Source organism: Triticum dicoccoides, chromosome 5B (genome assembly GCF_002162155.2).
Source record: "Triticum dicoccoides isolate Atlit2015 ecotype Zavitan chromosome 5B, WEW_v2.0, whole genome shotgun sequence".
Taxonomy (NCBI): Eukaryota; Viridiplantae; Streptophyta; class Magnoliopsida; order Poales; family Poaceae; genus Triticum; species Triticum dicoccoides.
The window spans coordinates 635,928,854-635,949,584 of NC_041389.1; the positions used below are offsets into that span (position 1 = coordinate 635,928,854).

Genomic DNA, 20,731 nt, shown 5'->3' on the forward strand with positions numbered 1-20,731 from the left:
ATCGGCTTCAGTTAGCAGCAGTAGCGAAGGAATCGCTCGATTGGGTTCAGTTAACAGCCGTCGATCGATCGCTCGAGTTCAGTTAACAGCCGTCGATCGATCGCTCGGGTTCAGTAACGCGTAGCCTGCAGTGCAATCGCTCGGGTTTAGTTAGAGCCCAACGCCTCGCTCAGGTTCAGTTAGAGCCAACGCCTCGCACACACGCGTGTACGTGTACGACAGAAACACGCACCGCTCGGCCCCCGACCTCCCACCGTAACCGGCAACTCCCCAAAATTTTCCTCCCCCTCGCTTCTACCACGGTTTTTTCTGTCATGGACGGCCCAAAGAATGTCATGCAGCTGCGTCTCTGGCCCGCCCAGGACAAAAATCCCATTTTCTGTCATGATTTTTTGTCATAGAAGTAGGAGCCCACCACATCTATGATGATACCGGGTTTTGTCACAATTATCGTCATAGAAGTGTCATATGTATGATAGAATTTTTTTTCGTTCGGCCCAAAATGTCACAGATGTGTCTTTTTTCTGTAGTGCCCTGAACTTCACTCCTTTTGCCTTCAGGATAATATCTCAATTGTTAGAGCCAAAGATACTGGAAACTCTACAGGTTATTCCAATTACAACTGTCCATTACTGCATCAACAATTTCATCTTCTTGCGGATCAGTTACATAGCATGAGATTCAACTATGAACATGATATATAGAGTTTCCAATGGGGTAGCAGTATAAATATGACCAAGAAAATTTATAACTTCTTATTGAGGAATGAGGATGCTGAAGTAACATTCAAATGGATATGGAAATCATCCTACCTACCAAAGCATAAATTCTTTTGCTGGCTTCTACTTCATGATAGAATAAACACATGTGACCTCCTAACTAGGAAAAATATGCACCTTGATGTTGGAAATATGCCCTAGAGGCAATAATAAAAGGATTATTATTATATTTCCTTGTTCATGATAATTGTCTTTTATTCATGCTATAATTGTATTAACCGGAAATCGTAATACACGTGTGAATACATAGACCACAACATGTCCCTAGTGAGCCTCTAGTTGACTAGCTCGTTAATCAATAGATAGTCATGGTTTCCTGACTATGGACATTGGATGTCATTGATAACAAGATCACATCATTAGGAGAATGATGTGATGGACAAGACCCAATCCTAAGCATAGCACAAGATCGTGTAGTTCGTTTGCTAGAGCTTTTTCAATGTCAAGTATCTTTTCCTTAGACCATGAGATCGTGTAACTCCCGGATACCGTAGGAGTGCTTTGGGTGTACCAAACGTCACAACGTAACTGGGTGACTATAAAGGTATATTGCGGGTATCTCTGAAAGTGTCTGTTGGGTTGACACAGATCGAGACTGGGATTTGTCACTCCGTATGACAGAGAGGTATCTCTGGGCCCACTCGGTAATGCATCATCATAATGAGCTCAAAGTGACCAAGTGTCTGGTCACGGGATCATGCATTGCGGTACGAGTAAAGTGACCTGCCGGTAACGAGATTGAACGAGGTATTGGGATACCGACGATCGAATCTCGGGCAAGTAACATACCGATTGACAAAGGGAATTGTATACGGGGTTGCTTGAATCCTCGACATCGTGGTTCATCCGATGAGATCATCGAGGAGCATGTGGGAGCCAACATGGGTATCCAGATCCCGCTGTTGGTTATTGACCAGAGAGCCGTCTCGGTCATGTCTACGTGTCTCCCGAACCCGTAGGGTCTGCACACTTAAGGTTCGGTGACACTAGGGTTGTAGAGATATAAGTATGCAGCAAACCGAAAGTTGTTTGGAGTCCCGGATGAGCTCCCGGACGTCATGAGGAGTTCCGGAATGGTCCGGAGGTAAAGAATTATATATGGGAAGTTGAGTTTCAGCCATCGGGAAAGTTTCGGGGGTCACCGGTATTGTACCGGGACCACCGGAAGGGTACCGGGGGTCCACCGGGTGGGGCCACCTATCCCGGAGGGCCCCATGGGCTGAAGTGGGGAGGGGAACCAGCCCCTGGTGGGCTGGTGCGCCCCCCCTTGCCCCCCTGCGCCTAGGGTTGGAAACCCTAGGGTGGGGGCGCCTCCACTTGCCTTGGGGGGGAAGCCACCCCCTTGGCCGCCGCCCCCCTTGGAGATGGGATCTCCTAGGGCCGGCGCCCCCCCTAGGGGGCCTATATTGCGGAAGTTCGTCGTTTCGAAGCACCACATGATGATCGGGTGTGATAGATTCTAACGTTCACATACAACAGGTGTAAGACAGATTTACACATGCAAAACACTTAGGTTAACTTGACGAGCCTAGCATGTACAGACATGGCCTCGGAACACAGAGACCGAAAGGTCGAACATGAGTCGTATGGAAGATACGATCAATATGGAGATGTTCACCGATGATGACTAGTTTGTCTCATGTGATGATCGGACACGGCCTAGTCGACTCGGATCATGTATCACTTATATGACTAGAGGGATGTCTAATCTGAGTGGGAGTTCATTAAATAATTTGATTAGATGAACTTAATTATCATGAACTTAGTCTAAAATCTTTGCAAAAATGTCTTGTAGATCAAATGGCCAACGCTCATGTCAACATGAACTTCAACGCGTTCCTAGAGAAAACCAAGCTGAAAGATGATGGCAGCAACTATACAAATTGGGTCCGGAACCTGACGATCATCCTCATAGCTGCCAAGAAAGCATATGTCCTTCAAGCACCGTTAGGTGACCCACCTGCTCTCCCAGCACTGCAAGACGATTTGAACGTTTGGCAGACACGTGCTGGTGATTACTCCCTCGTTCAGTGCGGCATGCTTACAGCTTAGAACCGGGGCTCCAAAAGCGTTTTGAGCGACACGGAGCATATGAGATGTTCGAGGAGCTGAAAATGGTTTTCCAAGCTCACGCCCGGGTCGAGAGATATGAAGTCTCCGACAAGTTCTATAGTTGTAAGATGGAGGAAAATAGTTTTGTCAGTGAGCACATACTCAAAATGTCTGGGTTGCACAACCGCCTGTCCCATCTGGACATTAACCTCCCGGACGAGGCGGTCATTGACAGAATCCTTCAGTCGCTCCCACCGAGCTACAAGAGCTTTGTGATGAACTACAATATGCAGGGGATGGTGAAAACTATTCCTGAAGTATTTTCAATGCTGAAGTCAGCAGAGGTAGAAATCAAAAAGGAACATCAAGTGTTGATGGTCAATAAAACCACCAAGTTCAAGAAAGGCAAGGGTAAGAAGAACTTCAAGAAGGACGACAAGGATGTTGCCGCGCCCGGTAAGCCAGTTGCCAGGAAGGAGTCAAAGAATGGACCCAAGCCTGAAACTGAGTGCTTTTATTGCAAAGGGAAGGGTCACTGGAAGCGGAACTGCCCCAAATACTTAGCGGACAAGAAGGCCGGCAACACTAAAGGTATATGTGATATACATGTAATTGATGTGTACCTTACTAGTGCTCGTAGTAGCTCCTGGGTATTTGATATCGATGCCGTTGCTCATATTTGTAACTCAAAGCAGGAGCTGCGGAATAAGCGGAGACTGGCGAAGGACGAGGTGACGATGCGCGTCGGGAATGGTTCCAAGGTCGATGTGATCGCCGTCGGCACGCTACCTCTGCAATTACCTACGGGATTAGTTTTAAACCTCAATAATTGTTATTTAGTGCCAAGTTTGAGCATGAACATTGTATCTGGATCTCGTTTAATATGAGATGGCTACTCATTTAAATCCGAGAATAATGGTTGTTCTATTTATATGAGAGATATGTTTTATGGTCATGCCCCGATGGTCAATGGTTTATTCTTAATGAATCTCGAACGTAATGTTACACATATTCATAGTGTGAATACCAAAAGATGTAAAGTTGATAACGATAGTCCCACATACTTGTGGCACTGCCGCCTTGGTCACATTGGTGTCAAGCGCATGAAGAAGCTCCATGCTGATGGGCTTTTAGAGTCTCTCGATTATGAAGCATTTGACACATGCGAACCATGCCTCATGGGCAAAATGACCAAGACTCCATTCTTCGGAACAATGGAGCGAGCAACCAACTTATTGGAAATCATACATACCGATGTGTGCGGTCCAATGAGCGTTGAGGCTCGCGGAGGATATCGTTATGTTCTCACACTCACTGATGACTTGAGTAGATATGGGTATGTCTACTTGATGAAACACAAGTCTGAGACCTTTGAAAAGTTCAAGGAATTTCAGAATGAGGTAGAGAATCAACGTGACCGAAAGATAAAGTTCTTACGATCAGATCATGGAGGAGAATATTTAAGTTACGAATTTGGTACGCACTTAAGGAAATGTGGAATCGTTTCACAACTCATGCCGCCTGGAACACCTCAGCGTAACGGTGTGTCCGAACGTCGTAATCGCACTCTATTGGATATGGTGCGATCTATGATGTCTCTTACCGATTCACCGCTATCATTTTGGGGATACGCTCTAGAGACAGCTACATTCACTTTAAATAGGGCTCCGTCTAAATCAATTGAGAAGACACCGTATGAATTATGGTTTGGGAAGAAACCTAAGCTGTCGTTTCTAAAAGTTTGGGGATGCGATGCTTATGTCAAGAAACTTCAACCTGAAAAGCTCGAACCCAAGTCGAAAAAATGCGTCTTCATAGGATACCCTAAGGAAACCATTGGGTATACCTTCTACCTTAGATCCAAAGGCAAGATCTTTGTTGCCAAGAACGGATCCTTTCTGGAAAAAGAGTTTCTCTCAAAAGGAGTAAGTGGGAGGAAAGTAGAACTCGATGAAGTACTACCTCTTGAACCGGAAAGTAGTGCAGCTCAGGAAAATGTTCCTGTGGTGCCTACACCGACTGGAGAGGAAATTAATGATGATGATCAAGGTACTTCGGATCAAGTTGCTACTGAACTTCGTAGGTCCACAAGGACACGTTCCACACCAGAGTGGTATGGCAACCCTATCCTGGAAATCATGTTGTTAGACAAAGGTGAACCTTCGAACTATGAAGAAGCGATGGCGGGCCCAGATTCCAACAAATGGCTTGAAGCCATGCAATCCGAGATAGGATCCATGTATGAAAACAAAAGTATGTACTTTGACAGACTTGCCCGATGATCGGCGAGCGATAGAAAATAAATGGATCTTTAAGAAGAAGACGGACGCGGATGGTAATGTTACCATCTATAAAGCTCGACTTGTTGCTAAGGGTTATCGACAAGTTCAAGGGGTTGACTACGATGAGACATTCTCTCCCGTAGCGAAGTTGAAGTCCGTCCGAATCATGTTAGCAATTGCCGCATACTATGATTATGAGATATGGCAGATGGACGTCAAAACGGCATTCCTTAACGGACATCTTAAGGAAGAACTGTATATGATGTAGCCGGAAGGTTTTGTCAATCCTAAGAATGCTAACAAGGTGTGCAAGCTCCAGCGATCCATTTATGGGCTGGTGCAAGCATCTCGGAGTTGGAACATTCGCTTTGATGAGATGATCAAAGTGTTTGGGTTTATGCAGACTTGTGGAGAAGCCTGTGTTTACAAGAAAGCGAGTGGGAGCTCTGTAGCATTTCTCATATTATATGTAGATGACATACTTTTGATGGGAAATGATATAGAACTTTTGGACAGCATTAAGGCCTACTTGAATAAGTGTTTTTCAATGAAGGACCTTGGAGAACATACTAGGCATCAAGATCTATAAGGATAGATCGAGACGCCTCATAGGTCTTTCACAAAGCACATACCTTGATAAGATATTGAAGAAGTTCAATATGGATCAGTCCAAGAAAGGGTTCTTGCCTGTATTGCAAGGTGTGAGATTGAGCTCGGCTCAATGCCCGACCACGACAGAAGATAAAGAAGAGATGAGTGTCATCCCCTATGCATCAGCCATAGGATCTATTATGTATGCCATGCTGTGTACCAGACCTGATGTAAACCTTGCCGTAAGTTTGGTAGGAAGGTACCAAAGTAATCCCGGCAAGAAACACTGGACACCGGTCAAGAATATCCTGAAGTACCTGAAAAGGACAAAGGACATGTTTCTCGTCTATGGAGGTGATGAAGAGCTCGTCGTAAAGGGTTACGTCGACGCTAGCTTCGACACAGATCTAGATGACTCTAAGTCACAAACCGGATACGTGTATATGTTGAATCGTGGAGCAGTAAGTTGGTGCAGTTGCAAGTAGAGCGTCGTGGCGGGATCTACATGTGAAGCGGAGTACATGGCAGCCTCAGAGGCAGCCCATGAAGCAATATGGATGAAGGAGTTCATCACTGACCTAGGAGTCATACCCAATGCGTCGGGGCCGATCACTCTTTTCTGTGACAACACTGGAGCTATTGCCCTTGCCAAGGAGCCCAGGTTTCACAAGAAGACCAGGCACATCAAGCGTCATTTCAACTCCATCCGTGAAAATGTTCAAGATGGAGACATAGATATTTGCAAAGTACATACGGATCTGAATGTCGCAGATCTGTTGACTAAACCTCTTCCGCGAGCAAAACATGATCAACACCAGAACTCTATGGGTATTCGATTCATCACAATGTAACTAGATTATTGACTCTAGTGCAAGTGGGAGACTGTTGGAAATATGCCCTAGAGGCAATAATAAAAGGATTATTATTATATTTCCTTGTTCATGATAATTGTCTTTTATTCATGCTATAATTGTATTATCCGGCAATCGTAATATACGTGTGAATACATAGACCACAACATGTCCCTAGTGAGCCTCTAGTTGACTAGCTCGTTAATCAACAGATAGTCATGGTTTCCTGACTATGGACATTGGATGTCATTGATAACGAGATCACATCATTAGGAGAATGATGTGATGGACAAGACCCAATCCTAAGCATAGCACAAGATCGTGTAGTTCGTTTGCTAGAGCTTTTTCAATGTCAAGTTTCTTTTCCTTAGACCATGAGATCGTGTAACTCTCGGATACCGTAGGAGTGCTTTGGGTGTACCAAACATCACAACATAACTGGGTGACTATAAAGGTATACTGCGGGTATCTCCAAAAGTGTCTGTTGGGTTGACACGGATCGAGACTGGGATTTGTCACTCCGTATGATGGAGAGGTATCTCTGGGCCCACTCGGTAATGCATCATCATAACGAGCTCAAAGTGACCAAGTGTCTGGTCACGGGATCAGGCATTGCGGTACGAGTAAAGTGACCTGCCGGTAATGAGATTGAACAAGGTATTGGGATACCGACGATCGGATCTCGGGCAAGTAACATACCGATTGACAAAGGGAATTGTATACGGGGTTGCTTGAATCCTCAACATCGTGGTTCATCTGATGAGATCATCGAGGAGCATGTGGGAGCCAACATGGGTATCCAGATCCCGCTGTTGGTTATTGACCGGAGAGCCATCTCGGTCATGTCTACGTGTCTCCCGAACCCGTAGGGTCTACACACTTAAGGTTGGGTGATGCTAGGGTTGTAGAGATATAAGTATGCAGCAAACCAAAAGTTGTTCGGAGTCCCGGATGAGATCTCAGACGTCACGAGGAGTTTCGGAATGGTCCAGAGGTAAATAATTATATATGGGAAGTCGAGTTTCGGCCATCGGGAAAGTTTTGGGGGTCACCGGTATTGTACCGGGACCACCGGAAGGGTACCGGGGGTCCACCGGGTGGGGCCACCTATCCCGAAGGGCCCCATGGGCTGAAGTGGGGAGGGGAACCAGCCCCTGGTGGGCTGGTGCGCCCTCCCTTGGCCCCTCCTGCGCCTAGGGTTGGAAACCCTAGGGTGGGGGGGGGGGGCGCCTCCCCTTGCCTTGGGGGCAAACCACCCCCTTGGCCACCGCCCCCCCTTGGAGATGGGATCTCCTAGGGCCGGCGCCCCTCCTAGGGGGCCTATATAAAGAGGGGGGAGGGAGGGCAGCCGCGCCCATGCTCTTGGCGCCTCCCTTTCCCCTTGCTACACCTCTCCCTCCCGCAGACGCTTGGCGAAGCCCTGCCGGGATCCCTGCTGCCTCCACCACCACGCCGTCGTGCTGCTGGATCTTCATCAACCTCTCCTTCCCCCTTGCTGGATCAAGAAGGAGGAGACATCACGCTGACCGTACGTGTGTTGAACGCGTAGGTGCCGTCCGGTCGGCGCTAGGATCTCCGGTGATTTGGATCACGACGAGTACGACTCCCTCAACCTCATTCTCTTGAACGCTTCCGCTCGCGATCTACAAGGGTATGTAGATGCACTCCCCTTTCTCGTTGCTAGATGAACTCATAGATTGATCTTTGTGAACGTAGGAATTTTTTTATTTTATGCAACGTTCCCCAACACTTGATTCCACTCAATGTGTATTATGTGGTGTTGAAGATAATGAAGACAAAATGCATCTACTATTCTCTTGTCCTTTCAGCCAGGGTTTTTGGTGGAACATTGGTCTTGAATGGAACACATACCTAAATATTCAAGATATGATTATTGAAGCTCATCAAAGATATCGACAACACCATTTCATGGAAATTATGATTATTGGATGCTGGAGTATATGGAATCAAAGAAATGATCTGATATTTGAAGGAATCCCATGCTCTATCAATGATTGCAGATATGAATTTATCAAAACTTTCAAATTGACTATGCTAAGAGCCAAACCTAGTCTAAAGGAGGGCATGTCATCTTGGATTGATAACATCTAATAATTTTTTCTCTTTCTTGTACTTTTCAATGATCTCCCATGGTTGTCTCCCAACAACCATTGTAAAGACTATGTTGCCTCCTATTTATATGAAAAAGGTCTACAGTAAGGCTTTTGCCTTACTGTTTTATGATAAAAAAATAGAAAACAGAAAATAAGTAAAAAAATATATGTGTGTATGTAGTACCGTGTGTGTGTGTATGCGTGTGTACATATGTGTGTTGTATGTGTGTGTTGTATGTGTGTGTCTATGCATGTGTGTATGTGTGGGTACGAGAGTGGTCGGGGGGCGGTGGCGTACGGGCAGCGACGGGGGCGGCGGCGTACGGGTGACGAGGGCAGCGGCGTACGGGGGCGGCGCGACGACACGAGCGGCGGGCCGTGGGCGATCGCGAGGCGACGTAGTACAGGGCGAGACGGCATCGACAGTGCGAGACGGCGACGACGGGGCAGCGGGGGCGATGGCGTCCGGCGGGGGCGGCGAGGGCGACGGCACGACGGCGGCGGCGATGTCGCGCGAGTGGAGGAAGTGGTCGATATGGAACTGGTTTTTCGTAAGTGCCATATATATAGGAGGGGCCTTTAGTACCGGTTGGAGCCACCAACCGGTACTAAAGGCCAATTTTGGACAGACCAAGCAGCGGGAAACGAGGGCCTTTAGTACCGGTTGGTGGCTCCCACCGGTACTAAAGGCCAACCCATTAGTACTGGTTGGAGCCACCAACCGGTACTAATGGTCGTGCGCTGCCACCCTCGGTGCACTATGTTTAGTCCCACCTTGCCGAGCGAAGGGCAGCCGCACTGGTTTATAAACCCAGCCGCGGCTGCTCTTTCGAACTCCTCTATATAGCAGGCTTCTGGGCCTAACTAGGGCGCGCTGACCTGTGAGCCTGTCGGCCCTTCTGGGCCTGAATTTGCACACCCTAAGTCTGGCAGGCCCACCTGGCAGCGCCCCAACTATTTTTTATATAGTTTTTTTCTTTTATGCATTATTTACTTTTGAGTAATTTTTTATATAATATTTTCTTTTCACGGTCAAAAAAAATATATTTTCTTTTCTGCTTTATTTTTTTCTTCTATTTATTTCTGAGTAGTTTTTTTGCTGTATTTAGTTTCTTTGTGAATATTTTTGCTTTATATAGTTTTTTCTTTTCTGCATTATTTATTTTTGAGTAATTGTTTTATATAGTATTTTCTTTTCTGCTTTATTTTTTTCCTTCTATTTATTTCTGAGTAGTTTTTTTGCTGTATTTAGTTTCTTTGTGAATATTTTTGCTTTAGTTGCTTCGAATGCTGCATAATGTTGGACTGATTTTCAATTTCACGGTCATTTAGCTATCTAAACAAATTGATGACGTCGCTTCGAATGCTGCATAATGCCGGCTCAAAAAAAGTCTGGAGTTCAAATAAGTTTAGAAAAAATGAAGCGCCCGTGTAACAGATGAGTTCTCGTCTGAAATCCTGATACTCCAAAAGAGATTGTCCAGTTTGTACACGAAATAAAATTACAATCAAGACCGAAGAAACCTTTGAACTTGACACCAACGCCCGTCATAGGCCTCCGGTACCACCATAGCAGCCACCAAAGAAAACAATGACAATCACCTTCACACCTGAGCTCGAAGCGGCTCCATCGTTGATATGCAGCTTTGCGGACCTCCGAGGTGGTTCACCAAAAGCAAAACCATTACCGTTGAACGAATCAGACCGGGGCAACACCCCGGACACGCCATCGAACTCCAGATCTGGCAGCCCCACACGACTAAGACGCTGGAGGAGAAAACCATACCTGTCATCCACGAACCACGAACCCAGCACATGATCCACCATCTTCCAGATGCCGCCGATACAGACCACAATCTGCATCCGCTCCTGGACTACCTCCCAAGCTCCGCGCCGGTGCTGGAGCAAACGCCGTTGCAACGGCGAAGCCCGAGGACACAGGTCCACCACGAGGATGTCGCCGCCGCCACGCCATCCTTGCTTGAACGTAACAGACTGATTTCCAAACCCATCCCCAACCATAGGACCGATCGCCTCATCGGAGTAGGATCTGAAGAAACTTTATTCAGCGGCGTCATCGCCGCCGCCGAAGCAAAAACGATGAACAACCTAAAACCTAAACTATGAGAGCCTAAAAAATGATCCACACGCGTGGATCCGGCGACCCCCTCACCACCGTCGACCGAAGTCGCTCGCGGAGGGGAGCCGCCGAAGGCCGGCGGCGGAAGGAAGTCCGCTAGCGCTAGAAGCTAGATCAGGCGAAGACTCATATTGCAGCCTACATTGATCAGTACCGCCTTTCAGCCAAAACGCGCTACTGCTACAGAGAAGTACATAAAAAATACATTGATCATCAATGATCTTTTTATATAGAATCTAAATTGTCAATAGGGATCTACCCCGATTTAAGAACCGGCGAAGACTCCTATTGCAGCCACAGATCCTACACATAGAGTTCAATGAAGACCAAATGCTTGTGATAGTTTGAGAAGTAACATATTTAAGGTGGTAAAAATCTTGCTAGGGGAGCGAGGTGGGACTAAAAATAGCCCCTGCCACCACCTCTTTACTACCGGTTCATGCCACAAACCGGTACAAAAGATGCTGGTGGTCGGCCAGCACCTTTAGTACCGGTTCGTGGCATGAACCGGTACTAATCGCATTGAATCGGTACTAAAGATCTCCTCCCGCCTAGCCATTTGAACCGACACTAATGTTAGTGCCGGCTCAAATGCAAACCTGTACTAATGTATCTCAGATTTGACCCTTTTTCTACTAGTGAGCACTCCTCAGGAAAGAAAAATAGAGAGAGCATGATAGAGATTTAGAGAAGAATGAAACAATAGACAAAGACTGGAGAACAACATTTTGGAGCTCGGCCTCCATGGAGGCCCTTTTTTTCAAAAAATCAAAATTCATATTTTTCTATTTCAAAAAAGTCTGAAAAATATTGTACAAGTATACAAGGATGTGATGTGTATGTGTGTAAAATTTCAGGATGAAATACGTTGAGATGCGATCTCTGCAAAAAGAACAAATTCATGGACTTTTGTGATGAATAGTATCATGTGTTAAAAGGCCATATATTTTTCTTTTTTAAACAGCCCTCATTTCAACGTATTTCGTCCTGGAAATATACACACATGTGTGTTAGCTCCATATATGTCTTTATTTTTTTTCAGATTTTTTTAAATGTAAAAATATGAAATTTTGGGAATTTTGAGCTTTTAAAAAACCGACCTCCACCAAAAGCAATTTTCGCAAAGACCGAGGCTACATAAGCACAAATAGATAATGAAAAGGAAGAGTGAAAACAAGTTACCACTTTGATAAAGTTACGAAAATGATAAATCCCAAACATTTGGATTTTAAGCATGGCAACCCGAACATTTTTCATGGCAACTTAAGATCACGCGTGGTTAGCAAACATGATAATTTTCTGACAAAAAAATGAACTAAGACAAAGTTGCCATGTTTTAACAACTAAAGTTGCCGCCACGCGTCAACTGGAATGAACATGATATACACTTGTATCGCCAAATCACCAGATTGAATTACTACGAGAAAGCTTGCATAATAAAAAAGACGGTGCATTGCATTGATACACTTTTTAAGGCTCATCAACAGAACATTAAAGAAACCACGACTGCAATGGATTAACCATATGAAGCTTGACAAAATACGATCTTCGTCGGTATCTATGCTGAATCAGTCTTCGCTCAATCGTCGGCATCGTCGGAATCGGCTTGACAGGACCGGAGAAGGTCAGAGAAGGACATTTCACCAGTCCGGAGCTTCTCAAGGATACGATCTTCCTCCTCCACGACCTGGGTCACCTGACCAGACTGCATGTTGAAAGCGTAGATGGAGAGCAGCTGGATGATGGTGAACGGGTGCGCGGTCATAGGATGGCACAGGAAGGCCGGCAGGTTCAGCTTCACGGACGGCGCGCCTCCGCTTGCAGCGCTCATCACCACGCTCTCACATTGCTCCCCGTCGTTCTCGTTCAGGCGGTACATGTCGGTGGACTCCGAGCCCAGACGGTCCGTGAAGTACACGCAGTTGGCTTCGATGGACGGGAACTTGTCGGCGTCGAGGCAGACGCACCTGTGACAGCCGCCGGCGAAGATGGCGCGGCTGCCGATGCTCTTGACGCGCTCCAGCGTGCTCGCGGCCATGTCCATCTTGAAGACCTCCACGCGGCTCTCCAGCTTGAAGACCACCAGCGTTTCCCCGGCGGACTCCACCACGAAGCAGCGCTTCCAGGAGGCGGTGTCGATCTCCTCGGCCGGCACGTCGGCGGGCACGTCGTTGAAAGGGCTCATCAGATCGGCGATCTTGGCGACCACCGCGGGCGGGAGCGGCGGCAGCTGCCCCTGGTGGCCGTCCACGGCGACGAGGCCCTGCACGGCCTTCCTCACCAGAGGGTACGCGTGCCTCTTCTTGTACCTGACGAACTCCTTGCTGTCGGGGGCGGCCCTGTAGAGCTTCATGGTGTCCTGGCAGTAGAGGACGAGGTAGGGCGGGGCGGAGCCGGAGACGGCGGCGGCGAGCACGTGGGCGCGCATGCGGGCCGCGAAGCGGACCATGTGGCCCGTGAAGGGGTGGAGCACGCAGGCGGCGTGCGGCGGGTCCCTGGCGGCCAGCACGAGCAGCCCGTCGGCGGTGACGGAGACGACGAAGTAGGGGCGGAGGAGCGGCATGCGCCGGCCGTGGAAGCGGCCCGTGGCGGTGTTGACGAGGAGGCGCGCGTCGACGCCGTGGGACGGGTAGTCGAGCATGACCCAGCCGCGCGGCCGGAAGCGCGGCTCCAGCGTGCCCCCCGGGTCGGCCGTGGCCGCGCGCCAGCTGTGGCAGACGGCGCGGAGCGCCATGTAGCAGTCGACGTCGGCGGTGTCGAGAAGCAGGTTGGCGACGCGGTCGACCAGCTCCGGCATCAGCGACGCCCAGCGCTGGGTGTCCTCCATGGCGGCGCTCCGGCGGGGCGGCGGGGCGGCGCGTGGTGGGTGGGAGGCGTTGGGTCGCCGAGGCTTCCGGATCTGGGAGTGTGGATTAGTGTGCTCCACGTGAAGCATTCACGCCACGCGAGTGGTTAAGAGGCTCGAGGACTGCGGGTTTATGGGCCGGGCCGGGCCGGCGGTGGGCGGTGGATGGGCTGGTGGGCTCGGGCCAGGGTGGGGGCGAGTGGGCTGGGTCCACGGCGACCTAGACCTCGGCCGACACGTCGCCTGGGATCGATCGACATTCGACACAGCGGCCGTCACTGTCGCTGTCGCAGAGGTGGGTTCCGTCCGGTCGTGCTCGCGTCCGGTCCGGTCCGCTCCGGCGGAGCTGCGAGGAGAAGCCCTCGCCGGCTGGCATGCAGAACGCCGTGCTGGCGTGCCCCGCGCCGTCCGGCGGAGACGGCGGGGGCGGGGGCGCGGGCGCGGGCGTCGTGATGGTGAAGCGCGCGGCCCTGGTGGCGTGCCTCACCTGCCCGCTCTGCCGCCGCCTGCTCCGCGACGCCGCCACCATCACCGAGTGCCTCCACACCTGTGAGTCCCCCCCACCGCTCCCGCCCCCTCCCGGCTCCACGGTTTTTTTCTTGCTCTCTCGCCTGCGACCGTAGCGCGATGTGACCGAATTATGGCGTGGAAGGCGGCTGCTTTGCTTCGGCCGTTCCGTGCGCCTGCCGCGGTGATCCCTGGCCCCGGCGCGTCTGAGGCGGCGCGCGGAAAGGTGGCGGCGCGCGTCGATATTTTCCCACGCGCTGCGATTTGTGTGCGGTTCTGGGTGCTGCGCGTGGAAGGTGGACGCGTTGGCTGTCTCGTCAGAGAATTTGCAATTTCGTTGTATGGGTTGTATGGGTTATTATAGAGGATATATGCAACAGGTATGCTCGTCTGAATGTCTGATGTGGAAAGGTGGTAGCTTTGATACATACATGCTCTGTTAGCTTGTCGCGGAGAGGCTAACTTCTACTAACTCCCCCAGGACCGCAAGTATGGGTTTGCTGCTCATGCGTTTTGCGAGTGTTTCGCCCATTTAGGAGATAACATTAGTGACTGGGTGCCCGAACCACAGTGTGATTTTGAGCATGGCCAGTGATCCGAGTGAAATCAGATGAATTATGGTTTGCCAAGAGGCTGTAGGCAACTTGTTTCAGGCTTAATAGTTACTTGAATGGTTGCTAGGGATTTGTGATGATAGGGGGCCTAGGTGTTATTTTTGTGTTCGTAGTTCATGAGCCTGTCGCGGTACCGGAAAGGGTTAAAATTTTCAGCCAACAAACCGAGGTCGTAGGTACATTTCATTAAATAAACCTGTTTAGGTTTGAAATGCATAGTTTTCTCTGTCATATAAACCATTTTAATTGTGATTAGGACAAAATGGAAGCATTTTGGTGGCGGTCAATGGAGTGGATGATGAAGACTGTTGTCTCCCATAGAATTTTATAGTACTGCGTCATAAGGAAATTGTTCGTGTGAGTATTATTGTTAGCAAAAAACAGGAGACAGTGAGGTCACCAGCTAACTGTACAGAAAGTTACTAGAAATGTATAAAGATTGTGATTGGTGGATCTACTATGGCATCTTCAACTTCATTACTTGTCAGGAAAAGTTGTTTAGGCTGGTTAGGTGTAGACTAGACCATTTGATTGTCATGAAAATTAGTTTGACAATAATAACTTTTTTGTAATATATTGCTTGTATTTCCCTAAAAACAATAATGGTTAAAGTTGCGTATTGGAGATTGCAAAGCAGTTCTTCATCTATCTTTGGAAAGGAGCGAGCATTTTCAGTTATCTTCTTAGATTTCTGTGTGTTTGAGCCTTTTAAGGTTACTGTAAAAAACAGCTCTTCAGAAATTATGTGTAAAATCTTAATTGGTTCTTCCATTTTTGTGCTTCAACCATTGATTTATACCTTTGATCAGTTTGCAGAAAGTGCATATCTAAGGAGTTCATCGATAAGGAGATCTGCTACTGCCCTACATGCAACATTGATTTAGGCTGTGCTCCAGAGGAGAAACTCAGGTTTGTCTCAACCTACATATCACAAGCAGACATTATTGTCAGTTTTTTTAAAAACAACTTAAGCTTATGGTTCATGTCAATCAATTTTCTGTTCAGAGTTGATCACAGCCTACAATATGTGAGGTCAAAGATATTTCCTTCTAAAAGACGGAAGGTTGTGGACCAAGAAGCCATATCACCGGTCGAATCACCTGTCAAGAGAAAAGAACGATCTCTATCTTCACTGACAGTCCATGGTCCTCGGGTGTCTATACAGAAATGCCTCACAAAGAGGAGAACAAAAGCTTCGTGCTTACGCAGCTTGTCTTTGGTATGTAGCTTTTGTTTTAATCTGAAGGCTGTAATTTTGTAGCAGCACTATGTGACTACTTTGGGGCTAAAACATATCGATTGAGTTTATTCTCTTGGGCACATCTTGGTTCTGGGCACTTCTTTATACATTGTATGTCTGGTATGCTAAATGAATAGAGCATGAGCCTCTTTGATCCTTTGTTTGTTTGGTACCTGAAGTGTTTATGTGCATTTGAGGTTTCTTGTTTAATCATATAGGTCGTAATTGAGTAGCATCAACATCGACTGTGCACGGGATCATACAAACATCGATTTAGTTGACTCTTTTCAATCAACCATGGTGAGATTTACTGTGTGTACACATGTACGTATCGGCTGGTGACATTACGATAGATGCACAACACAGTCTTTGTGTTTGTCTTGAACTCTTATTAGTTTTCTATACACATATGATGCACAGTGCCGTTAAAATTTGTGTTCGAACCTTAATGTCATTTATGAATGCATCAAATGCAATAACTGTTTGTGAGGGAAGTATTGTCCACACCCTTCAGACCCTGCAGTGTATGTATTGGTCTATGTTTGGGTTTCACTCTTTTTGAATGTATAAGTCATATCTGGTTAGTTATTTTTTTCGTGCTTTACATGATTTATATGCAGTATTCTACCTTGCAGGGCAGTAAAGATGCAACAAAGAAAGTTGGAGGATGGAAACCTTTGGCCTCTCATATTAGAGTTGGTAAAAGTAAAAAATCTATCAAATCAGGTTCCGAAGAGGACAATAGAACTGGAATCAAGTCTGATGATCCAGAGCATGGTGCTCCTTCCAATGAAGCAAAGGCTAGCCTCTTGAAACGCTTGTTGGAGTCTAAGGAACACCCGACAAAAAAGGAGAATCTAGTGAAGAAGACTGGAAGCAAGAAAGTGTTCACTCTGAAGGGGAAAAAGGAAATATTCAAGGCCAAACAACCTAGGAAAAAGAGAAGATTGCAAGCATTATGGTTCTATCTAGTGGCTGCTTTTGACCAGTAAGAAGCACTAGACTTCTCTTACGACGTTTATTGTACCTTTTGAAGGAAACACAGAAATCATGCTTTTGGTGTTTTCATTTGTTTCAGGAAGGGACAACCTCCTTTACCGCAGCTACCTACAAAATTTTTGAGGATCAAGTGAGTTATCCAGGCTACTGTTTCATGTACAAACACAATATGTTAAGTTTGCGCTAACTTGCGCCTTTATCACATTGATCCAGGGATGTTGAATTGCCTGCTTCCTTCATACAAAAGTACCTTGTGCAGAAACTCAATCTTTCAAGTGAAGCTGAGGTATGTTTTCCCTTCTCCCAGTGTCAGCGATAAGCTAGACCTGAGAGAAAACTCAAATTATTGTTCCCAGCTTGCAGTCCGAATTTGTGTCGGACATCCTTTTGCCTCTTTTGGGCGTAATCACAAATCCCATTTATAGAATGAGAGAAGCATTGTCTCGGTTCATCAAAACCTCCTAGCAAGTGATAGCTTTCAATATTTTCCATATGTATCGACCTATGGTGTGCTTGCAGGTGGAGTTGATGTGCGCTGGCAAGAAAGTTGACCCAGCAATCACCCTGCATGACATAACGGACTGCTATCTGGACAAAGGACCGAACGGTTGGGTGCGGTCGTCCGTGGGCTCCCCTGCCACCGGGTTCATCACGACCGTGTTCTACAGCAGGCCGGAGCTGCCCACACCCCCAACACCACCGCCACCACCTGAAAGTCACCATGGCTGACCCAGAGCGCCGCCTCATGCCCGAACCAGTTCGGCCTCACTCCAGCCGTCTATTTCAGAGCCCTCTGGTTGGTGCCGCATTGATGCCAACCTTGCGAGGCTCAGCTCGGCTCACCTTGCCTTGTGATATGTAGATAGATGTTCGGTTCACATGCCTTGCGGGGATTCTGATTTGATCTGTTGTTCTTTACCATTTTTCTTCACCTGACGGAGTAGCTGTACCTATGCGTGTTTGTAATCCTGTGTTGAGTTGTTGAGTGCTGCTGTAACTGGACTTGAAGCCTTTATGGTGTGCCTCTGTAATGTTTGTAGCACTATTTTTACTGTAAGCTCTTGTACAAGTTGTCGTCGAACCGGAAATTTGGTTATATATGGAGTAGCGTATGGAGTGCTGATATTGATTGATGGATACTGTCTTGCAAGTTACAAGTAATTTCTTTGCCTTTGTAGCTCCAAATGGCCAATTTGTTGGCTGATGTCTTTTTAATGCATAACCTTGCATTTAAACAACTACTACTTCCTCCGTAAAGAAATATAAGAGCGTTTAGATCACTGCTTTAGTAATCTAAACACTCATATATTTCTTTACAGAGGGAGTAGTTCATAGAGCTAAATTGCTCTCCAATAAAGACATTACAAAGGCACAGGGCCGTTACATCTGGCATATGGGAACTGGACTGTTTATCCTCTTGCTGCCCCATTGCTGAAGCCTGAAAGGTCATGAGCAACATCATTACATGTTCTTGCACAGTACATGACTTTGAAATTCAGAAAGTGAAGTCTAGCAAAAGTCTTCACATCTTGAAAAATCGCGACGAAGTAGAGCTTTCAGCCTCCATACGCTGCTTCAACTCCATATCATCAGCTTCCAGGAGCACCTTGCCCATTCCGGACTCTGGCGATCGGAAGTGCTTCACCCGCAGCCTGGAACTGATATTCCAGGAATTCCGCTGTCCGGTGTTTGATCATCATCCACACTTCTTCTCCAGAATTTTTTGCCTTTCCCACTTCTCTGGATTTTGTTGAGTTCATTCCACCATGTCCACATCAACAACACTATAATGCAAATCCCGTCCTCCTCCTTCATGCTGCAGATTCCTTCCATTCCATCAGATCATCGCCTCTCTAGCATTGATTTACTTTGGAGCTAGGGATCACCCTTTGTTCTTCCAATCCACATTCTCTCTACACTTGCTTCACTAATTTGCACCTGAAAAAACAGATGCCCAAAGTCTTCGAAATCTCTGTTGCATAGGAAACACTTTGGGTTGATATCCATCCCTGATCGATTGAGGTTGATCTTAACGATGCAGCACACTTGTGACAGGGCAAATAAGCTTAGAAACATTTTTTTTTACTCAGCAAAAGATACATATTTCCATTTCAGCAAATGACGCATACACAATCAAGATCACTCTAGTTAAGAATCAGATCACCTGAATTACAGTATAGATATTATATATAACCTTATCACTCTACATACATGATAAATCCCCACCCTTCCGGACTGAATTCCGGAACAAGTTCATCACAAAGAGAAAAAGGAATCAAATGCCAGGAGAGCAATCATCCTCCTATACCAATCTGTACACCCAACTTCTTCTGTCCAGGCATGCAGCTCCAGCTCCAGGCAGCTAGAGCTTATCGGCGATCCTGCCAAGAGCATCGGCGAGCCTGCCGAGCACGACGGCCAGGCTGTTGGCCTGCTCTCTCCTCTCCTCCCGGTCGCGCTCCGAGTTCACGTTCTGCGCCTCCAGCTGCGCCGTCATGATCTGGCTGTTCCGCTCTAGGATCTCCAGCAGCTTGTCTGCTATGCCTTCTGCTCTGGGCTCACCGTCGTCGCCGGTTCGCCGCCTCTTCTCCCCACTCTGCTGCAGTGTCGGTGAGCCTGCTGTCTTGGTGCTGCCTTGATGCCCTCCTTGCCTGCCTTTTGTTGTGCCTTGCTGTGCGCTCTGCTGCCTTGATGCCTCTGAATTCTCGGAAATCGGCAGGGCGATGACCGCCGGCGGTGGTGCGGGAGTCGCCTCTGGCGTCTCAGCATCTTCCTCCTCTTCGTCCTCCGAGAAGAGCACCTCCTCCCCGGCGGGCCGGCCACTGTCAAACACGGTCTCCTTCACTGCCACTGCCACTGCCACCTCCTTCCCCTTCCCTCTCTCCTCTTCCTCCTCCCCTGTCTCCTCCTCCTCATCATCCTCCTCCATGCGCACCACCCCTACTTCCTCCACGGCGGCACCACCGCCGGAGCTGCTGCCGGCGACGACCCCCCGACCTCGACCTTCGAGTATGCCGTACACCTCGCGGTCGAAGAACCCAGGGAGCCGGCGCTCCCGCCTCGCGTCGTTGCGCATGGCCCAGAACGAGGGCTCCCGCGCGCCGGCTGCCGCCCGCTCCCACTCCTTTATCTTCTTCCAGTCCCCAGCGAGGTTGCTCCACCGCTTCCGGCACTGCACGGCCCCCCTCTCCACGCCATGCCGCCGGCAGTACTCCGCGACCGCGGACCACTTGGGCTCCAGCGCCGCTGCCGCCGTCTCCCCTGTAGCCCCGGCCGCCGCCGCCGCCGCCAGGCGCCCCCTCCCGCCGCGCACGCCGCCGCGGACTTCAACCATGCGCTTGCCCTCGATGAGCACCAGTATCTCCTGCCGCGTCCAGCGGGGCAGCCTCGGGGCGCGCACCGACGGGTTGGGCGCCGCCGCGGCCGCCGCGCCGGCGGGGTCGCCGGCGCTGGACATGAGGGGAACGGAGTGGGGAACGCGTGATTTGGTGGGCGCAAGTTTTTTTTTAGGGATTGTGGGCGGAAGTCGATTTGACGGCGTTGAAGCGGGTGGTGTTTTTTCTTCTTTTTGAGCGAATGAAGCGGGTTGTGTAAAAGGGTCACGTGGGCCGGAGCGGCTGCAAAAGGGCCTGACATGGCACGGCCCTTGTAGGCCCTTTTATATAAAAGGGCAGTGCCGGCCCGAAGGCCTAGCCACGGGGGGATTGGTCCGGCACA

General features: G+C 48.4%; 2 protein-coding genes across 3 annotated transcripts; one reads left to right on the plus strand and one right to left on the minus strand.

The window, feature by feature from the left end:
* Nucleotides 1-13,946: 13,946 nt before the first annotated feature.
* Nucleotides 13,947-18,147, plus strand: LOC119312229 (E3 ubiquitin protein ligase DRIP2-like). 2 transcript variants are annotated; one of them, XM_037587959.1, is made up of 7 exons: nt 13,947-14,203; nt 15,585-15,684; nt 15,781-15,994; nt 16,636-17,003; nt 17,094-17,144; nt 17,228-17,300; nt 17,534-18,147. In XM_037587959.1, the coding sequence occupies exons 1-7, from the start codon at nt 14,029-14,031 to the stop codon at nt 17,741-17,743; spliced, it is 1,191 nt and encodes a 396-aa protein (XP_037443856.1). In that variant the 5' UTR covers nt 13,947-14,028; the 3' UTR covers nt 17,744-18,147. The 2 variants fall into 2 exon arrangements, with proteins under 2 accessions (XP_037443856.1, XP_037443857.1); XM_037587960.1 differs by having other exon boundaries at nt 13,949-14,203; nt 16,651-17,003.
* Nucleotides 18,148-19,159: 1,012 nt separating this feature from the next.
* LOC119312231 (trihelix transcription factor ASR3-like) lies at nt 19,160-20,520 on the minus strand. Its single transcript, XM_037587961.1, has one exon. The coding sequence runs from the start codon at nt 20,469-20,471 to the stop codon at nt 19,377-19,379; it is 1,095 nt and encodes a 364-aa protein (XP_037443858.1). The 5' UTR covers nt 20,472-20,520; the 3' UTR covers nt 19,160-19,376.
* Between the last annotated feature and the right edge of the window lie 211 nt (nt 20,521-20,731).